Raw genomic sequence first — 16,177 nt, 5'->3', positions numbered from 1 at the left:
TAGTCCAGTGTAAAGCTCTGCGACAGCCAACTTCTTGTACACTCTTTTGCAACACCCAGTGCTTCCTGCAAAGCCGTGGCATAACAAAGTGGCTTTTTGAGACAATACAGGAAGGCAGTGACACAACAATTAATATGAAATCAACTGCTGATGCCGACACTGAGGCCTGTAAATTATGTCTGCGTTGGAAAATGCAAATCAGAGACTGAGCAACGGCCTTGAAAGGATATGTGGTTCTTGTTGAGCGTCAGGGTGTGGAGGTTGGGTAACCTGGGCAACTGGAGGTCATTTCCAAGCAGATTGTTGTCGACGATCAGCTCTTCCAGCTCAGTGAACATTTTGAGGCCTGCCAGTGACCTGCAATGATAAGGAAGCAGGAAAACTGTTATGGCTTTAAATCTGGTAAGCTGTTATTGTGAAGAAATAAATATTTCAGCTCTCTTTCATGCACCAAGAGAGTATGGGTCTGGGCCTGTCAGGGAAGTGAATGACAAGAATTAGTGGTGCTGAGCTCCCCTGGCATGGTGAGGCATCCTTCAGCGGCTGGCAGGATGAGGGATGGGGGTCACTTGTGAGTAGCCAGGATTCAAAACAAAAGGCTTCAGAAATGCAGCGGGCAGGATGAATTTGTCAATGTCTTGTGCCTTGAGGCACCCAGTTTCGCCTGACCCTAACCCTCCATTCCCAAGACAAATCACTCTGTCACAGTTCACCTTCACTCCCCAGACACAAATTTAACTTGTCATCCATCATTTTCACAGAGGAACTGGAATACACTTGCAATCACAGATGGAATGGAAGGGAAACTTTTTTTTTGCAACTGTGCCATGATAGGGGTTAGTGTCGGGATTTTAACATCAAAGGACTATTTTCTTTTCCTCCTAAAGGATTCATTTTGCCTTTCCGTTTCTTTTTATGACGCAGTGCAAAGGAAGGTGAAGGGTCATCTCAACTCCTTTTCCTCTCTGTCCGTCTCGCACACATTCACACAGGCATAAAAATGACGTAGGGCCGGTGTTAGGGCGCTGCAAAGTTCAAGCCATAGAAGCTGCACAAAGGTAATGCGTGTGCTGTCTAATCCCTCGCACTATTAGCCCTGCATGTTAAAGTGTCCTGGGTGGCTTTATTGATATCTAAATCTGACAAAACACAGACACGGTAACTCTCAAGATCTCTTATTCACCGCTCACATTTTCATTAAATGTGGAATTTCTGAATATTAAGTACATTTGCACTAATCATTCTTTCCAAGCTCTACACTAAACAGATAAGATGTTTTCTGGTAAAAGTAAAAGCAGATGGATTTGAAAATGCAGTTATATAAATATAAATCCAAGTGAGCAATGTCACATCTCTACATGACAAACTCAAGGTTCACCGATGTCTAAATAACTGCAGCATGAACTATTGCTCCTCTCTGTATCTGCCTAGTGTCATGAGCTGCCTAGCGCACACAACTCTTGTGACAACATGCATATGGAAAGCATGAAGCAGTGTGCAATATGGAAACAATGTATAATGTACAGAATAGATTACGGAAAAAGATAATGAAAAGGCAAGGACAGGCTGTAGTATAAATCTAAGATCCTATCAAGATTTTAACTTTTACAACTAATTGGTAACTCAGTTCCCATATGTGCACTTTAATTACACACTTTTAATTAGCCTGTTCAGTTTCTCATTCACTTTTCCCCACCCACCATCCGAGGTCCACCGAGGCATAGTCCCTGATCCGAGAAGTACTGTAGACGCTGGCAGCAGACATACTGCCAGCAGCTTTGATGTACAAAGCAAAAATGTTGCAACTACCTTCTCGAGTGGAAAACAATAAATCAGCAAATTCATTGTTGACTTGCGAGTGAGGCAGACTCGTTTTAAAGACATCAACATTTTGCACACACACACACACACACACACACACACACACACACACACACACACACACACACACACACACACACACACACACACACACTCGACACCCACAACAACTGACAGCACCTAGCCAGCGTGCTGGGAAAGCCGCTAGCTGACAACGTCTTATCAGGTCTGATTAATGCGCTGGCAAGATGGATGAACGGTGAGATGTGCCAGTTTTATGACATTTTCTGGTTGCTTGTATTTTTTTCCCACAATGATACTTTTCATTTATAAAGGCATAAAAAAGCTACAGTATAGTTAGCTCAACAGAGAATACAAGTAAACACTTCCAATGTAGTGACAATAAGTTAACTTTTCTGTTCCTTTTGAGTACATTTTGTGTCATCTGCTGTGCTGGGATTTGTCCATATGCCAGTACTGCTTATGAAAATCCACAAGTAGTAGTAACATATACACTGTATGCTACTTGTGGCTAGGCTACTGGCTCTAAAGCCTAAAAATGGGAATGCAATTAATACATTTATTTTGCACTTTTATTGTATTTGTCCTGGCAGGATTTCAGTACAAAATGCAATTAAACGCTGCATATAATCTTTGTTTAAGTATAGGTATACCACACTGGATAACCATTATTTAATTCACTGTGAACAAAGCTTGCTAACAAACTACTGAAACCTGCATATGTGTGTGGTTGTGTGTGTGTGTGTATGATGGGCTGCAGTCCTGTGGGTTATGTTATTAGCTGCTCGGTTAAAGAGAGCCGCATGGCTCAGGAGGGAGCCTTATTAATTGTTGTTTTCATGTCACCACTACTGCGTGCACTGGCTGATTTAATCAGTTAAATTCACAGCCAGGGGAGAGCCACAGAGTCCCATCCAGCATTAGCTACAGTGCAAGGGATTGAACTTCTAATACTCTCCAGCTTTCTTTGCTCCCTCTGCAAACTTCCATAGCTGGTTTCATTACTTTTTATAAGCTTTCTTGTTTTAATGTGTGGCTCTGAAAACAAAGTTTAGGCACTGCAGTAAAAGTACTTTACCCCCTTAAGAAAAGGGATAGGGTTTGCTGTTAACAAGACTAATGAGACTAACTGACTAAACCCAGAGATGTGGTAAATGGCAAGCACAGGCAAAATGCTAAAATTGTACAGTGAAATATACACACACACACACCAAACATTTTGCTTTAAATGTTTCATACACCTGCTAGTATGACAGATCCCATTATTTTAATAGTATAATTAATTATCAAAAAGGTAAGTGTAATATTTTTTTTAAGAATAAACATAATAATTAAATAGAATAAAGAATTTTATGGAAGTGAATTACTCCCAAAAATAATTTACCATTTCACCATCACAAATTTAGAAAAGCTACAATAAAAAAAAAAAAAAAAACAACAACAACCAAAAAACCTATTACCTAGAAAAAGAGAGTGAGCGAGCGAGAGAGAGGGAGAGAAAGGCGGTAGCTTTAACGAGGTGAGGCGATGAATCCTCTCCTTGTTAAGATAATTATGATCAGCCTCATTGTCAGAGCTAATACTTCACACAGGCTGTCTGTACGCTTTGACTACCACTTAGCCTGTGTAAGCCCACCATCATACATCATACAGCCCCGTGTGCATAAGTGTGTGCTCTCGAGCTTACACAAGTAGCGCATGTATGTGCTGAAACCTCCATTATCCGCAAAGATCCAGCCTATTGAACACAGAGGAGAGACATAGCAATATTTAGCTGGAGCAGAGGAAGCTCGGCACAGGGAGCGCAGACAAGGACACTGGAGAGGAGACACTGACCCAGAGAGCAGCTTTGCCAGATCAATACACTAATACTGATGCAGACATAGTGATTGATAAACCACTGCTGACAACAGAGGGAAGAAAACTCTCGACCATTATTGGCTGAAATGTCAGTCACTTCTGCCAATGGTGTGCACTAGTGTCATGTTGGATATCCTCAGGCAGCACATGAAAAATGAAGAACAGCAGCCCGGGCTCTTTTACATGTGTTCCACAGTCTCCCTCCTTGTGTCGGCTGAAGACGATAGGTCAAACATGGAGTTTGTCCAAGCCATTATAGAGCTATAAAGTAAAACAACCTCAAAGCCTCCTTTATTACTGAAATGGCAATAGAGATCAGAGGTCACATCCTTGCAGCTAGCACTGCAGTACTTAAAAGTTCCTGAGTCTAATGTATATTAAAATACATGCACACACAAATCCCTTGAAAAGCTTGAGAGCCCTCACAGCTGCGGTCCACAGCTCAGGAGCCAATGTCCCCTCAAAGGTTGCACCAGTGCGAGAAAAAAAAAAGCAATGCACACCTATTCTAAATGGAGGGCAAGAGCTGCAGAGTGACAGGCATACTGACATACTGTTCAGAGGGCAACAGATAAATGTTTGATGAATTGACCAATACTGTGGCCATGATGGCCCTCATATGTGCATAATGGACTATTCAGAGCACACTTCAGATTGCCTGCCAGGATAAGGTACTGTAATGAATGGTAAAAGGAACTGGACCTGAAAAAGCCGGCATGTGGACTGGCCTTAATAAACTTAATAAGAAAAGGTGAATGGAGGAGGGTTGGCTAGAGATGAAGGAAGAAGGCCGTAAAGCCATTCAGCCTTAAATAGTCAAAAAATATCCTGATGGTTCTTTCAACTCTGTATACTGCAATATATCTGTCAGTCTTTATGTGCAATTTAAAAATATCCATATTCCTAAACAATCCCATTTTCCCACATCTCCCACTTTGATTGTGTTATCTAACACTTTGCATTACAAATCCACTTATTTCAAGAGAGATGTTGAAATTTCATTAGATAACTGCACCTCCTTGATAACTGACATTAAAGAAATTTATTTCAATGAAAAAATGAGAAGGAATAGATTTGCTTTATCTAGTTTTAGAGACATTTGAGATTTATATTCATACAAAAGTCTAAAGCTTATATGACACCAGATGAATCCACGGAGCTAATATTAGTATACGTGTAAAAAGCGTAAAAGGTGCGGTTTGAAAATACAGACAGTAGGGAAAGAAATATGTAACCTATTAATACAACAAGTCTCCATTAGTTCAGCATAGCTGTATTTCGTTACTCCAGCCTGCAATGGAAACACGAGTAAATAGCCTAAAATACCAAAAATAAGGCATCAAAACAGTGCTGGGATTAGCTCATGATAAATAAGATGACATTATCTGTAAAGCAAATTAATGCCCTGCAACCCCTCGAGCCCCCCTACCACCTCCACACTGCGCTGATCAGGTCTCTTCCAGCGCTCTCCCCTCCAGCTACAGTTTATGGTCTATACGTGGCTCTGCACACGCACCTCTGATGGGGATGGTGAATTAGGCTGTCATTATCTGTCTCTATCTCCCCCCCAAAGCTCTCGCCAACCCCTGTCTTGCTCACATGCAGACAGTCACTGCTCAGTGTGGCACTCCTCTCTCTCTGTATTGCAAGGCCTCAGGTGGCAGTCATTTAAAGATCACACATTCAGGACACACGTAGCCTTCCCTTGAATGCATGTCAATTCACACATGGAAAGGGGATTACAAGTCTCCTCCCAGGCAGCTGCAAATTACTATTAATGGCAATGCAAATCATTAGAGTACATTTGGCGCCGCCAGCAAATCTCTTCTTTATGTGGGCTCACTCTTAATCTGTTTTGAATATTGCACTATGCTTGCTCCTGATATGTGTGTGAAAGCATCGGGAGCTACAAAGCTGTCAATTGATAGTGGCATGATAGAGTGAACTTTACCGAGGGTTACATCATTTGCTAAAACAAACACATATTTTTAGAGAGCGGAAATCTGTGAAACATAATTATCAAAGTTCTTTTTTGATAGAGATGTTAAATATCAACCCTCGTTACTTCGCTTTACATGAGATTATTAAGTGAGAAGTGCAGATACAGTTGTTGTAAATGTCTACACCATGGCGCATTTGTCTGAAATTTTAAAGCTGCTAATACCACCGTGGTTCCAACAGTGTCTGAGTTATAGACTACCCCTGTGGATATTCCCGCTGAGCGTGTGAGGTTAATATTCTGTCTCAATGTCATTAGGGCTGGCAGAGGGGCTGAGAGCACTGTGAATCAGACAGGGAGTGATCCTGTCAGTTCGCACACACCTTCTCACGCACGCACACATGCAAAGACCCAGGGCCTACAAAATCAAAACCGTTGTACTGAGGTCAGCATCACCTGGCCTCACCGACTCCCCTTGCTGATTAATGACCCTGGACCAGCCCTTTTCCGAGGGATAAGAGCTTGACAGACATTCCTGTCTGGCCCAACCTCATAAGCCTCGCTTGACCCCAGTTTGGCACGGGATGAAGTCTAAGCTCTAACAACGACCTAATAGAGAGGTAGAAGAGAGTCGCCCATTTGAAATTGAGAGCTGACACAAGGACAGGTGTTCCCTCGTGTGCAGCAACAAATTGTACACCGTGAATTGCGTCATAAGCGCAAAATACATCATCAGAGCCCACGCTGCACCTCCCTCCTCACAGTACCTGGACTGTGCTCACAACACAGCCCATGCATCTTGTGAATGTTTGTATTAAAAGATTAGTTGTCTATCCACATGACAAATACCCTCCCTTCTCAGTGAACGGGAACTGGAAATCAATTCACTGATGGCATCGCAGTCAGTGAGGACATCAATGCGGCACAAACAAGCACACGCAATCTCTCATGCATGCCGCATTTGGCTCACATATTGGTGTGTACATAAAACATTAAAAAAGCCTCCCACAATAATTATATTTCCCATAAGCATTGATTTTATTATTATTTTTATTAAATAAAATAATACACATCCATTTATTTTAAATATAAGGAATATTAACTGGAAATGAACTTGTAATAAAATAAGCTGTAAAAAAATAACATTAAATAATGGATGGTGCGATTTGTGAGGAAGAATCCCTCAGTGCTGTGTCTGCCTGTACACTCTGTCATTACAGTGTTCAGGCTCAGTGCTTGTCAACATTTCCCTGAGAGGGGGAGCCATCCCGCATTACGTTAGAGTGAGTTCAACTGTCAACTGCCAGCCATTTGTATGCCTCAGCATCCACCTAATAGCAAATAATCACTACCCCGCGCTCTCTTCATGGCAAATGATCGATGTTGTCTTGATGTCTGATGGATGACCCTGCCAGAGTGATGTCCAGGCATGCATTAAAAACCACCTCTATGAAAAGCCTGTCAGTCTGATAAAGGGGGTGCACGCAAAATCCCGTGCATGTGCGCAAACTGCCGCTCAGGAAACGCATGCACGCAGATAAAGGAGAAAATGAACAGAGTGAGGAGAAGTCGTGATTCAACTGAACAATAAAGCAAAACGAGAAAAAAAAAAAAAGAGAGGAAAGGCTAAAGTTAATTTCTTTATATTAGCGGTGAATTTTATAATGCGACGGGACCTGTGGTGTGATTGGTAGACAGCATTACCAGAGGTAGACTACTCAAGTACCACCTGGGATGCTTTTTCTCCTCTCACCCTCTCTCGAACACACAAACAGCTCCCTATTACCCCTCAGTGTTCAGATTAAAATGCACAGCACCACAATCTTTGATCTCCCACTTGCTGACACAAATCCTTTCAAGCCTCAACATTTTCCTGCAAAGGTAATTAGTGCTAATTAAAAAGTTTCGAAAGCAGTCTACGGCTGCTGTTGATGCTGCCGCTGCTGGTGCTCAGGCTTGCCCTCCGTCAGATTACCCATCTACCCCCTCCCCGGGTCTTGCGGATGTGTGTGTCAGCCGTGTTCCTGCCTCTTTTCTGTAAAGAATCCCACAAATAGACAACACTATTCAGCCTAGAAGATTTGAAGTAGCAGGATGAAATCTGGAAGCCCAGTAAGGGGTCTAAAGTGGTGGTTCCCCCACCCTCCTCGTACAAAACTATGCTCTGCTGGAGAACATGTAATGACACATTAACAAATAGAAATCTAACAAATGGAACAGGTGTAGTCTTTAATTGGAATATCCTAGCTTCTGGGGCTAAAACATGGAGTAATTAACTTGATAAGGGATTCAATTTGTTGCAGAGAAACATATTATTCAGCATAGGCTGTGATTTGCATAATGATAACAAATACCAAAACCCCAAATTCTTACAGCTTCCTGAATAAACACGCTAGCGATTAAATAATTTTATGTTTGCTGGGATTCTGATAATTTGAGATAAAGATTCAACTTGAGCAGTCCGACAGTGCTATCATTCACTCATTCGCCTGCCTGCCTTATTGCTTTCATCAAGCCATTATTATGATATAATTAGCTGCCTTTCTAGCATATTATTAAGTGGCTCGCTGAATGTCAGGTACAGCAGCGTCGCAGAAATGACACACACACACACACACACACACACACACACACACACACACACACACACACACACACACACACACAAAAAGCAATGTCGTTGCACAGTGTTTCAAAAAGATAATTACATAATCTCAGCATGGAGAGCAAGCAGAAAAGTGATAATTAGACAAGTATTCCTGCCAATTAAAGTATCAAGCCTTGTGTGTGTGTTTTTTCTTCTGTGTGATACAGAGCTTTCTGCAGTTCCATGCGACATGTGACAGGATTATAGTGTTATTGTAAAATTCATCATTATAAGTACGTGTTCTCAGTGCAGCTTGCGGCTCTGTTTACTAGAAGCTGTGAGGTTTTTAAAGACTTGAGTTGAGTAACAATAAAAGCCAGGAGTAGGTTTGGCTTCAAACCTATTAATAGGCTTCATGATTGACATGGATGTGTACTAACAAGAAAAAAATATATAAATAAATAACAACAAAAGTTACTGATTTGACCTTTGGGATAGTTCTTTCTTTCGTCAATGTTGTGTGTGTGTGTGTGTTTTTTTTGTCTTGTCTTACACCACAAAAAGAGATAATAGAAGATGTCACCGCACAAGGCTGCCTGAAATGGAATGCCATCATTTTAATTTAAATGTTACATCCTCTGTGACATCGCTGTCGATGCATAATTGGCACCGAATCCCAGTTTGGATGTACATATTTATCATTCAGCGTGAGACATTCAAAGATACCGACAGATATGCTACTTTGATGGGATGACAGTCAGATGTGGGGGGGTGTGGGGGGGAATGTAACGGCAAATCAACTGTCACGCTGTCATTTAATGTTTTTGTCATAACTTTGCACATAAACATGCAAGATTAGAAATAGCAAACGAGCTGTAGGCCGAAATCAGCCTTCTTGCTGACGGAGACACTGGAAACGGGTCAATTTGATCCACGCACAAACAGATTAAACAACACACACATTTTTTTTTAAAAGAACCAAAAACATAGTAAATGATGGGCACTTTTTTCCGAAAAGGTTGCGACAAACTTCACGCTGTGTACGTTTAATTATCTGCCAAAAACCAGAACATTTTAAATCAGCGCACACACATTAAAAGACTTGCTTGCTGTATATACAGTAAACACTTGTAATCTCGCAAAAGCGAGCAGGTATTTAAAAACTAACAGCACAGAACTTTTAGCCTCCCCCTTTTGGCTCTGGGTGTAACTACACAGACACTGTCTCCATACGGATTTTCCACCATATGCTCCATCTTACTCCTAACTGCCGTAGCCTACTCCACAGATCCACTCTTCACCTCTGGCAAACTAATCATTGTCAGCTGGCATAAACATTTTTACCAGTGTTGCCATAGGCACCAGATTTACTACTCTGGCATATTGCAAAACACAGAGATATTTATCTGAAGTTGATAAGCTTAATCGGTGTTGCGTGAACTTGTTTGGCAAAGGGCTTGTAGACTTTCATTTACATGTCAAAGTAACGCAAACCACCTCAAACACAAGATGTAGTGGTCCATGTGCACGCACTGGAAACAACTTCAGCAATGCAACTTTCCGAGGATGAAAAAAAAAAGAAAAGAAATGAAAAATCTCTCGCTCTCTCCTTTCTCCACACCGTCTCCCCTCCTCACCTCGCCTCTCTCTGTGTCTTACCGCTGGCCCATTACCTTTACTGAGTGAGGCTCATTAAAGAAGGCAAGTTGAGTCAAATCTTTCTGTAATTCAGCAGAGGTGAATTGCTGTCAACATCATTAACCGTCATTTCTCCAACTCACTTCAGTACTTATGAAGTGTTCTTTATTGTGTAATGATCCAAATCTCTTCTCTAAATCGCCCCTCTTCAAAGGCCCTGGAGGACATACCACCCATGCAGCCGCCTGACATGCTACAGGGCCAGATTAAACATGGCTCCATCAGTGTGTTCCGCTTTGTAGCTGAACACATCCAGCATTTCATCCTGCACTGCAGCGAGAAAGGTGCGTTTCGCAAAAGGTAACGGCAAAAGAAGCATAAAGGTGATTTAGCTCTTATATGCAAAGAGCTTCTACTGACACTGCTTCGCTTTACTTGGATTTTCTGCACTACATGACCTAAATTCTGTCAATAACCTTCTTACCTCTCTTTCTGTTTCTCAATACTGTTTACAGATAGTTCAATGATCTCATAGGGCTATTGGCCAGACTGGCTCCATGGCTAATTACAGTGAGAGCTGCCCTGCTTGTCATGCTAGATGTCCTCTGAGTCCTGTCTTAAAAGAAGCTTCCTTTGTGCCTCCGCCATTGTGTGTCCCCCAGTGCTCAGTGTCATGCTATGCAATGTCTTCCAGGCCTTGTGTTGGGGAAAGCCTCTTTTGTGCAGCCACCATTGTGTGTCCTAGTGCTGAACCCCCTGCTAGGTAGGAACACAGACAAAGTGCAGCAGGGGAATGCTTCTCAGAGACCTAAGACCTACAGTAAATCTTCAAACAATTTAAACAAACAAAAACGGCCGCTGTGGTGTGGTGTGAGTAGACAAGGAAAAGCAGATGAATAAGCAACATCAATTACTGGGGCTTTGACCTGCAAGCCCCCACACCATGGCACACATTTCACACCAAATCGCCCCAGATTGAAGTTGACACTGCTGGAGTGGAAACACTGACCCCTCACAAAGCTAGAGCTTCAAACTTAAGAGCAGAGAAAAGCAGGGGGCATTGACAACCTATATATACCAAGGCCAACGTACGGGACAAGGAGGGATATGAAGAAAAAACGCACACACGTACACACACACACACACACACACACACACGCATAATAGGTCCTAGTTTGTTTTAAAGTGAGACAAAATGGCTCAATTTGTGCACTCAGGCCATGGAATTGGCCCAGCTGAGATACAAGAGGAACATGCGAGGGGACAACCGCATCAGGCCACTGATAAGGAGCCTATGAGAGGAACAAAGCCGGATGTCCAACAGGCTTACCAGTGAACCTGAGCAGGACTGGACCCTCTTTAAAGCTTGTTTTAGCCTTCCAGCTTTACCCCCGAAAAGTGCCGCTTCTCCTGAAGCCTTTTTACTCCAGCACATAAAGCTCGCCTCTACTTTGTAAGTCTGGACAAAAGGGAAAATAAACACATGGCTCACATTTGTTCAACACACAGTAAACTGTTGTCATGAAAGTCCCACAAAGACAGAGAGAAAAAAGAAAGATACCACTTTAAGTTTTACCTCTTACTTAAAAGAACCTATTTTCATTATTATTTCTGATTGATACAAGAAAAAAAGGTGTAACCAGAGGTGAGAAAGATCACACGGCTCCGTCACAGTTTGTCAATACGGCGTTAACTAATCTAATAACAAACGGCTCCGGAAAAACACGCAGAAAATGAGGAGCAGTCGTGCAGCCGAAGACCAGCACATTGACACATTTGGGGGCATCAGGCACTAGATAGAGACAGTCCTAACAATCTCCCAATTAGCCAGAGGGGAAGCAGAAAATATGTCTCGGGTTCATGCAGCAAAGCGTGAAACTTAATAATATGACATGGCATATGAAAACATAGCATGTCTTTTTATAGCCACATGTGAAAATGAAGCAAAAATTAAGGAGGAGGAAAAGGTGCGTGTCTTTTCACTAAAAAAGAAACGTTTCATGGCGTTTCTGTTTTATAGTAGATCGTAGGAACAGCAACAGATGCAACAAATATTAAAAACAAAAGACAAGAAGAGAGACAGTGAAGCATTTATTATGAGGGTGAATGTTTAAACTAAATGAGCTTGAAACCAGTCAAGTGCTTGAAAAACTTTACCTTCACACAAAACAGTATCTTTGAAAACACCTTCTTTTATTTGGTTCGTAAAACTATGAAAAGTATCTTCTCAGCCTGCAGTAAAGCACAACTACGTGGCAACAGTAAGATAAAACAAGACCCAAAGGTGAAAATACACATTACACATTACATTCCTTCTCCAGATAATTTCCAGTTTAATAATATGAACATTATGGGAGTCATTAGCAAATTTAATGAAAACCTAAAACCAATTTTGCCTCCGTGCAACCATGACAAATTGACAGACAGATTAGGCAGTCTGTCAGACGGGCCAAAGCGTTGTTCGCTAAGAATATCAACTCCAGACATTATCGCAAACTATTTAACCCATCTAAAAGCTCTATCTGCTTTACTAATGTATAGGGCTTATGTGTGAGGACCTATTTTAAACAATGGAGGCCCCTCACTACCACCCTACTCCAGGCTCACAGACATTCAAACGGGATTATAATGGAGGCTATGCCAGTCAGTCAGTCAGCAGTCTTTGCAAATGGAAATCCACAGAAAGGTGGAGATGGGAATCATTTTATCTAGTTGACACACATTACAACAGAGAATTTCAAAAGAGTAAGATGGAAGCTCTCAGGTCAATTATGGTGTCAAGGCTGTCATCTCGCAATGAAATATATACCTTTGAAGAACACTTTACTCGAGGGATGGGGTAAAAAGGATGGGAAGATGTACTGTTTAACCCAGAGACCATATAAGAATATCAGAGATGATGGAGTAAAACGTGGCATGATAATGGACCATTTTCGCTGAGCACACTTTGTCAAGGAGGACAGACTACACCCACTGTCTGAAGGGTGGCATCAAGGAATATTATTTTGGTGACTGCAGCTGATTAATGGCACGGGCTGAAACAAGGTGCTTGGTCATTAACAGTTATTACGATAATAGGCAGAGGTAATTTATGTGTTTTAACCAGGAACAATGTGGCTTTCTAGGATTTTAACTTTCCAACAAAGCCAGATCAAATTAATGGTCAATCTAAACCCTTTGAAAATAATAATAATTTTGAAAAAACATAAAACAACACCACTTTAAATAACAAATGTTTTAAATCCGTACATGGAAAACTTTGCTTCTTCAGTCCCTTTTTATTCTAGCCTCCAAATGTAAATGTCCTCACCCTCTGTTCAAGATATAAAATACTAACCTTCAGACAGTGAATGACAGAGGGAATTATGGGTAATTGTAGTGTCAAAAAGGGAGACAGCTGTATGATGAGATTCTGTGTCATTTAGACAATCAGAAACTTAAGAGGCAGTGTGACACATTTCTCCCCCTCCATTCGACAGGGCTCCTGACATGGCTGGTGATAATTTCCAGAAGAGAGAAAAAGAGACAGAAAAAAGTGAGCGGAGAGAGCACAAATGAAAATGGAAGTCACTGAGAGAAAGGTGTGATTTTTCCTCTTCCATATGCAGCGTGGGCCAAGTGATAGCCTGTGTGCTGCATTCATTGCTAGAATCAAGACGAAATATCCCCTTACATGTCAACCTGCCAGCTAGATAAGAGGTGTCTGAAACTCTGTATGAGATTAATACTTCCCAGCTAGAAATGACACAGGATGTGAGGAGGGTGGCGGGGGAGATTTTTGATCCCTGTGTGGTGAAGCCACTTCAACAACAGTACGAGATCTACCACCTGAAAAATACACGCCTCCTGCTAAGGTCAGAAATGTACTTGGCCAAGTATTAATGCGAAAAAATATGCCTTAAAGTATATCTGAACACACAAATGGAGCATAAGCATAGTTGTCAGTTTTTACACGTTCACTCGGGCCATAACGAAGAGGAGATAAATGAAAAGGATGCAGTGCCTGTCAACATAATGTATTCAATAAAAGCAACATTGTCTGCTTTGTCACATTTCAAAAGTGGTGATGTGTAATTACTGTTATTTGCAGAAATAGCCTTCATTACCATCAGTGAGGGCTCTTCCAATCTGGAAAGCTCAACATCCTTCTAATGAAAATATGCTAGAACACACAATATGAAACAAAAAAAACTATGCAAGGTTAATACATCTCCATTATATACAGGAATAAATGTGATGATCTGGTCTGCTTATAGTCAATAAAGTATGCAACAGTAATGCTGTTGATAAGAAAAGAAGAATTCTTCATTACAACACCCGTCTAAAACAATGTCAAAAAGATTAAACACTACTACTAATTAAGTCTGGGGACAATCTTAATTGTGTGTGCAACTAGAAGAAGTGAGTAAGATGATTAAATATTCATGTTTAAGATCATGCTAAACATTATATAAATACTAAAGTATATCAAGATTCAAATGGGAGTTAGCTCTTAACAACATTATCTAACATATTAACTCAATTAGACTAATATACTTAAGAATTATTATGACTTGTGTTGAATGTGTTACAGAGGTTACATAAGGCACCTTCGAGGTACAATAAAGGTGCAGCAATTATGGATTTGGCCTAATGGGGAATTAGGCCAAATATGGTGCATGAAGCAGAAGCTTTGAATTCAGGGTACTTGTGCATCATTATTGTAAGTGTGCTACAAGCCCTGCGGTCAGGCACTGCCTAGAGGCCCCATTATTGCCGTCGTTTGCTGCATGTCAAAAGTGACATCACATCTGCTAGAGGAACCTCGTATGGGTTCAGCAGGGTTGAAAACACAAGTGTATGACTGTGTTGAATTTTACCGCCATTTCAATGACACATCAGTGCAGAAGCTCAGTGATTCCCAGGTTATTAAGAGGGAGATGCTCCAATGGCTAAAAAAGGGATTTTACTGAGAAAAATATTTCTTTGATTTCTGTTTCAATTTCTTTTGCTCCTCTACAATCAGTGATGTGGAGGTTTTTGCTGAGTGACACCTAGCTTGTAGGAGAATACTGCAGTTGGTAAAAGCCCTCAGAGCTAGTATCAATGGTGACGAGGTTGTGGTGACCTCACTTTGTAAAAAGGATACCACTGATTGACATCACCAAATTGCTTCCTTGTGAGGATACTCTTTTATTGTTGAGCATCACTCTGCACACCTGACTGTCCCAACTATTACAAGCTAACATAATAATAATAGCTAGCTAGATGAACAGTAAGTACCAAAAGAAACCTTCATTGTGACATCTGATGCTCATTTAAGTCAAAAATAGTAAAAAAAAAATCAGACTCCAATTAAACATCGTAAAAACACCTCTACCTTTCATGCCTTTATTCAACACAGTAAATAATCCCTCACAGTGCAAACTGGAAACAGTAAGCAAACTCACACAGAATAATCTCTCTTTGGTTTTGGTTTTTCCAGCAGGAACAAACTTAATCTGCTTATGAGTCTTGTACAATGGCAAGAGCAAATGTGAACCATTACCCACTACAACGCTGTTTCAATTCACCAATATTTTTGTCATATCTTAATTGACCAGTCTTTTTTAGTTGGATTAAAGTCAATGGACTCATTTGGCAGTGTTTTCCAGATGAAAGCATTTACTTGGTTGAGCTGCCCAAATCTAATAACAGCCCCCACATATATTTGGTGAGTTTTTCTGTCAGGCGGAAAAACTCTTTGGGGATGGACATTGATAAGAATTTAGCAATTCCAATTACATTATCAGTATCACTTATCGATCATCTTATCAGTTCTCATTGGGTTCTCATTGGCTCTACTTTGAGTCACCATCATCTCTAAGCAGCATATCAAAGACATAACATTTTTGAAAATTAATTGTATGCTGTGCTGTCAAATGTTTGTGTAAGTTGTTGGTATTTCCCCTCTGACAGAAAAATTTTATTAAATGTAATGCAGTACATTACTTAATTAATCCCTGGAGACAGTAATTCATTAGACTACTCGTTACATTACTTTTGTTTTACTCTGTAAAATCACCTGAAATGGACTGTCATATAATAAAACCAGTTAATAGTATAAACCTTAGGCTACAGTGCCACAGACCAACACAAATCCCTAACCTAATGAGGACACACATATGCTCTTTCTCTTAGTATTTAGGTATGAACACAAAGCCGACAAAACAAAGCAAAGATGAAAATCAGCACAAGGTGACTTCACAGCGATCGCCACAGGAGAAACATGAACGGGTAGAAATGAAGGCTACAGCCTGACTGCTCATCACTGCCTCTGTTACCTGTTGAAG

General features: G+C 41.0%; 1 protein-coding gene across 1 annotated transcript in view; it reads right to left on the bottom strand.

The window, feature by feature from the left end:
* Positions 1-16,177, bottom strand: part of lrmda (leucine rich melanocyte differentiation associated) — a 203,676-nt gene that overhangs the window by 69,922 nt on the left and 117,577 nt on the right. Inside the window, exon 3 of the mRNA XM_063491721.1 lies at positions 231-357. Within this exon, the coding sequence (XP_063347791.1) occupies positions 231-357 (127 nt within the window). The remainder of the gene's footprint in view (positions 1-230; positions 358-16,177) is intronic.

Source organism: Pelmatolapia mariae, linkage group LG13 (assembly GCF_036321145.2).
Source record: "Pelmatolapia mariae isolate MD_Pm_ZW linkage group LG13, Pm_UMD_F_2, whole genome shotgun sequence".
In the NCBI taxonomy this organism is placed as follows: Eukaryota; Metazoa; Chordata; class Actinopteri; order Cichliformes; family Cichlidae; genus Pelmatolapia; species Pelmatolapia mariae.
Note: the sequence above shows the minus strand (reverse complement) of the source record. Positions and strands in the feature narration are given on the sequence as shown.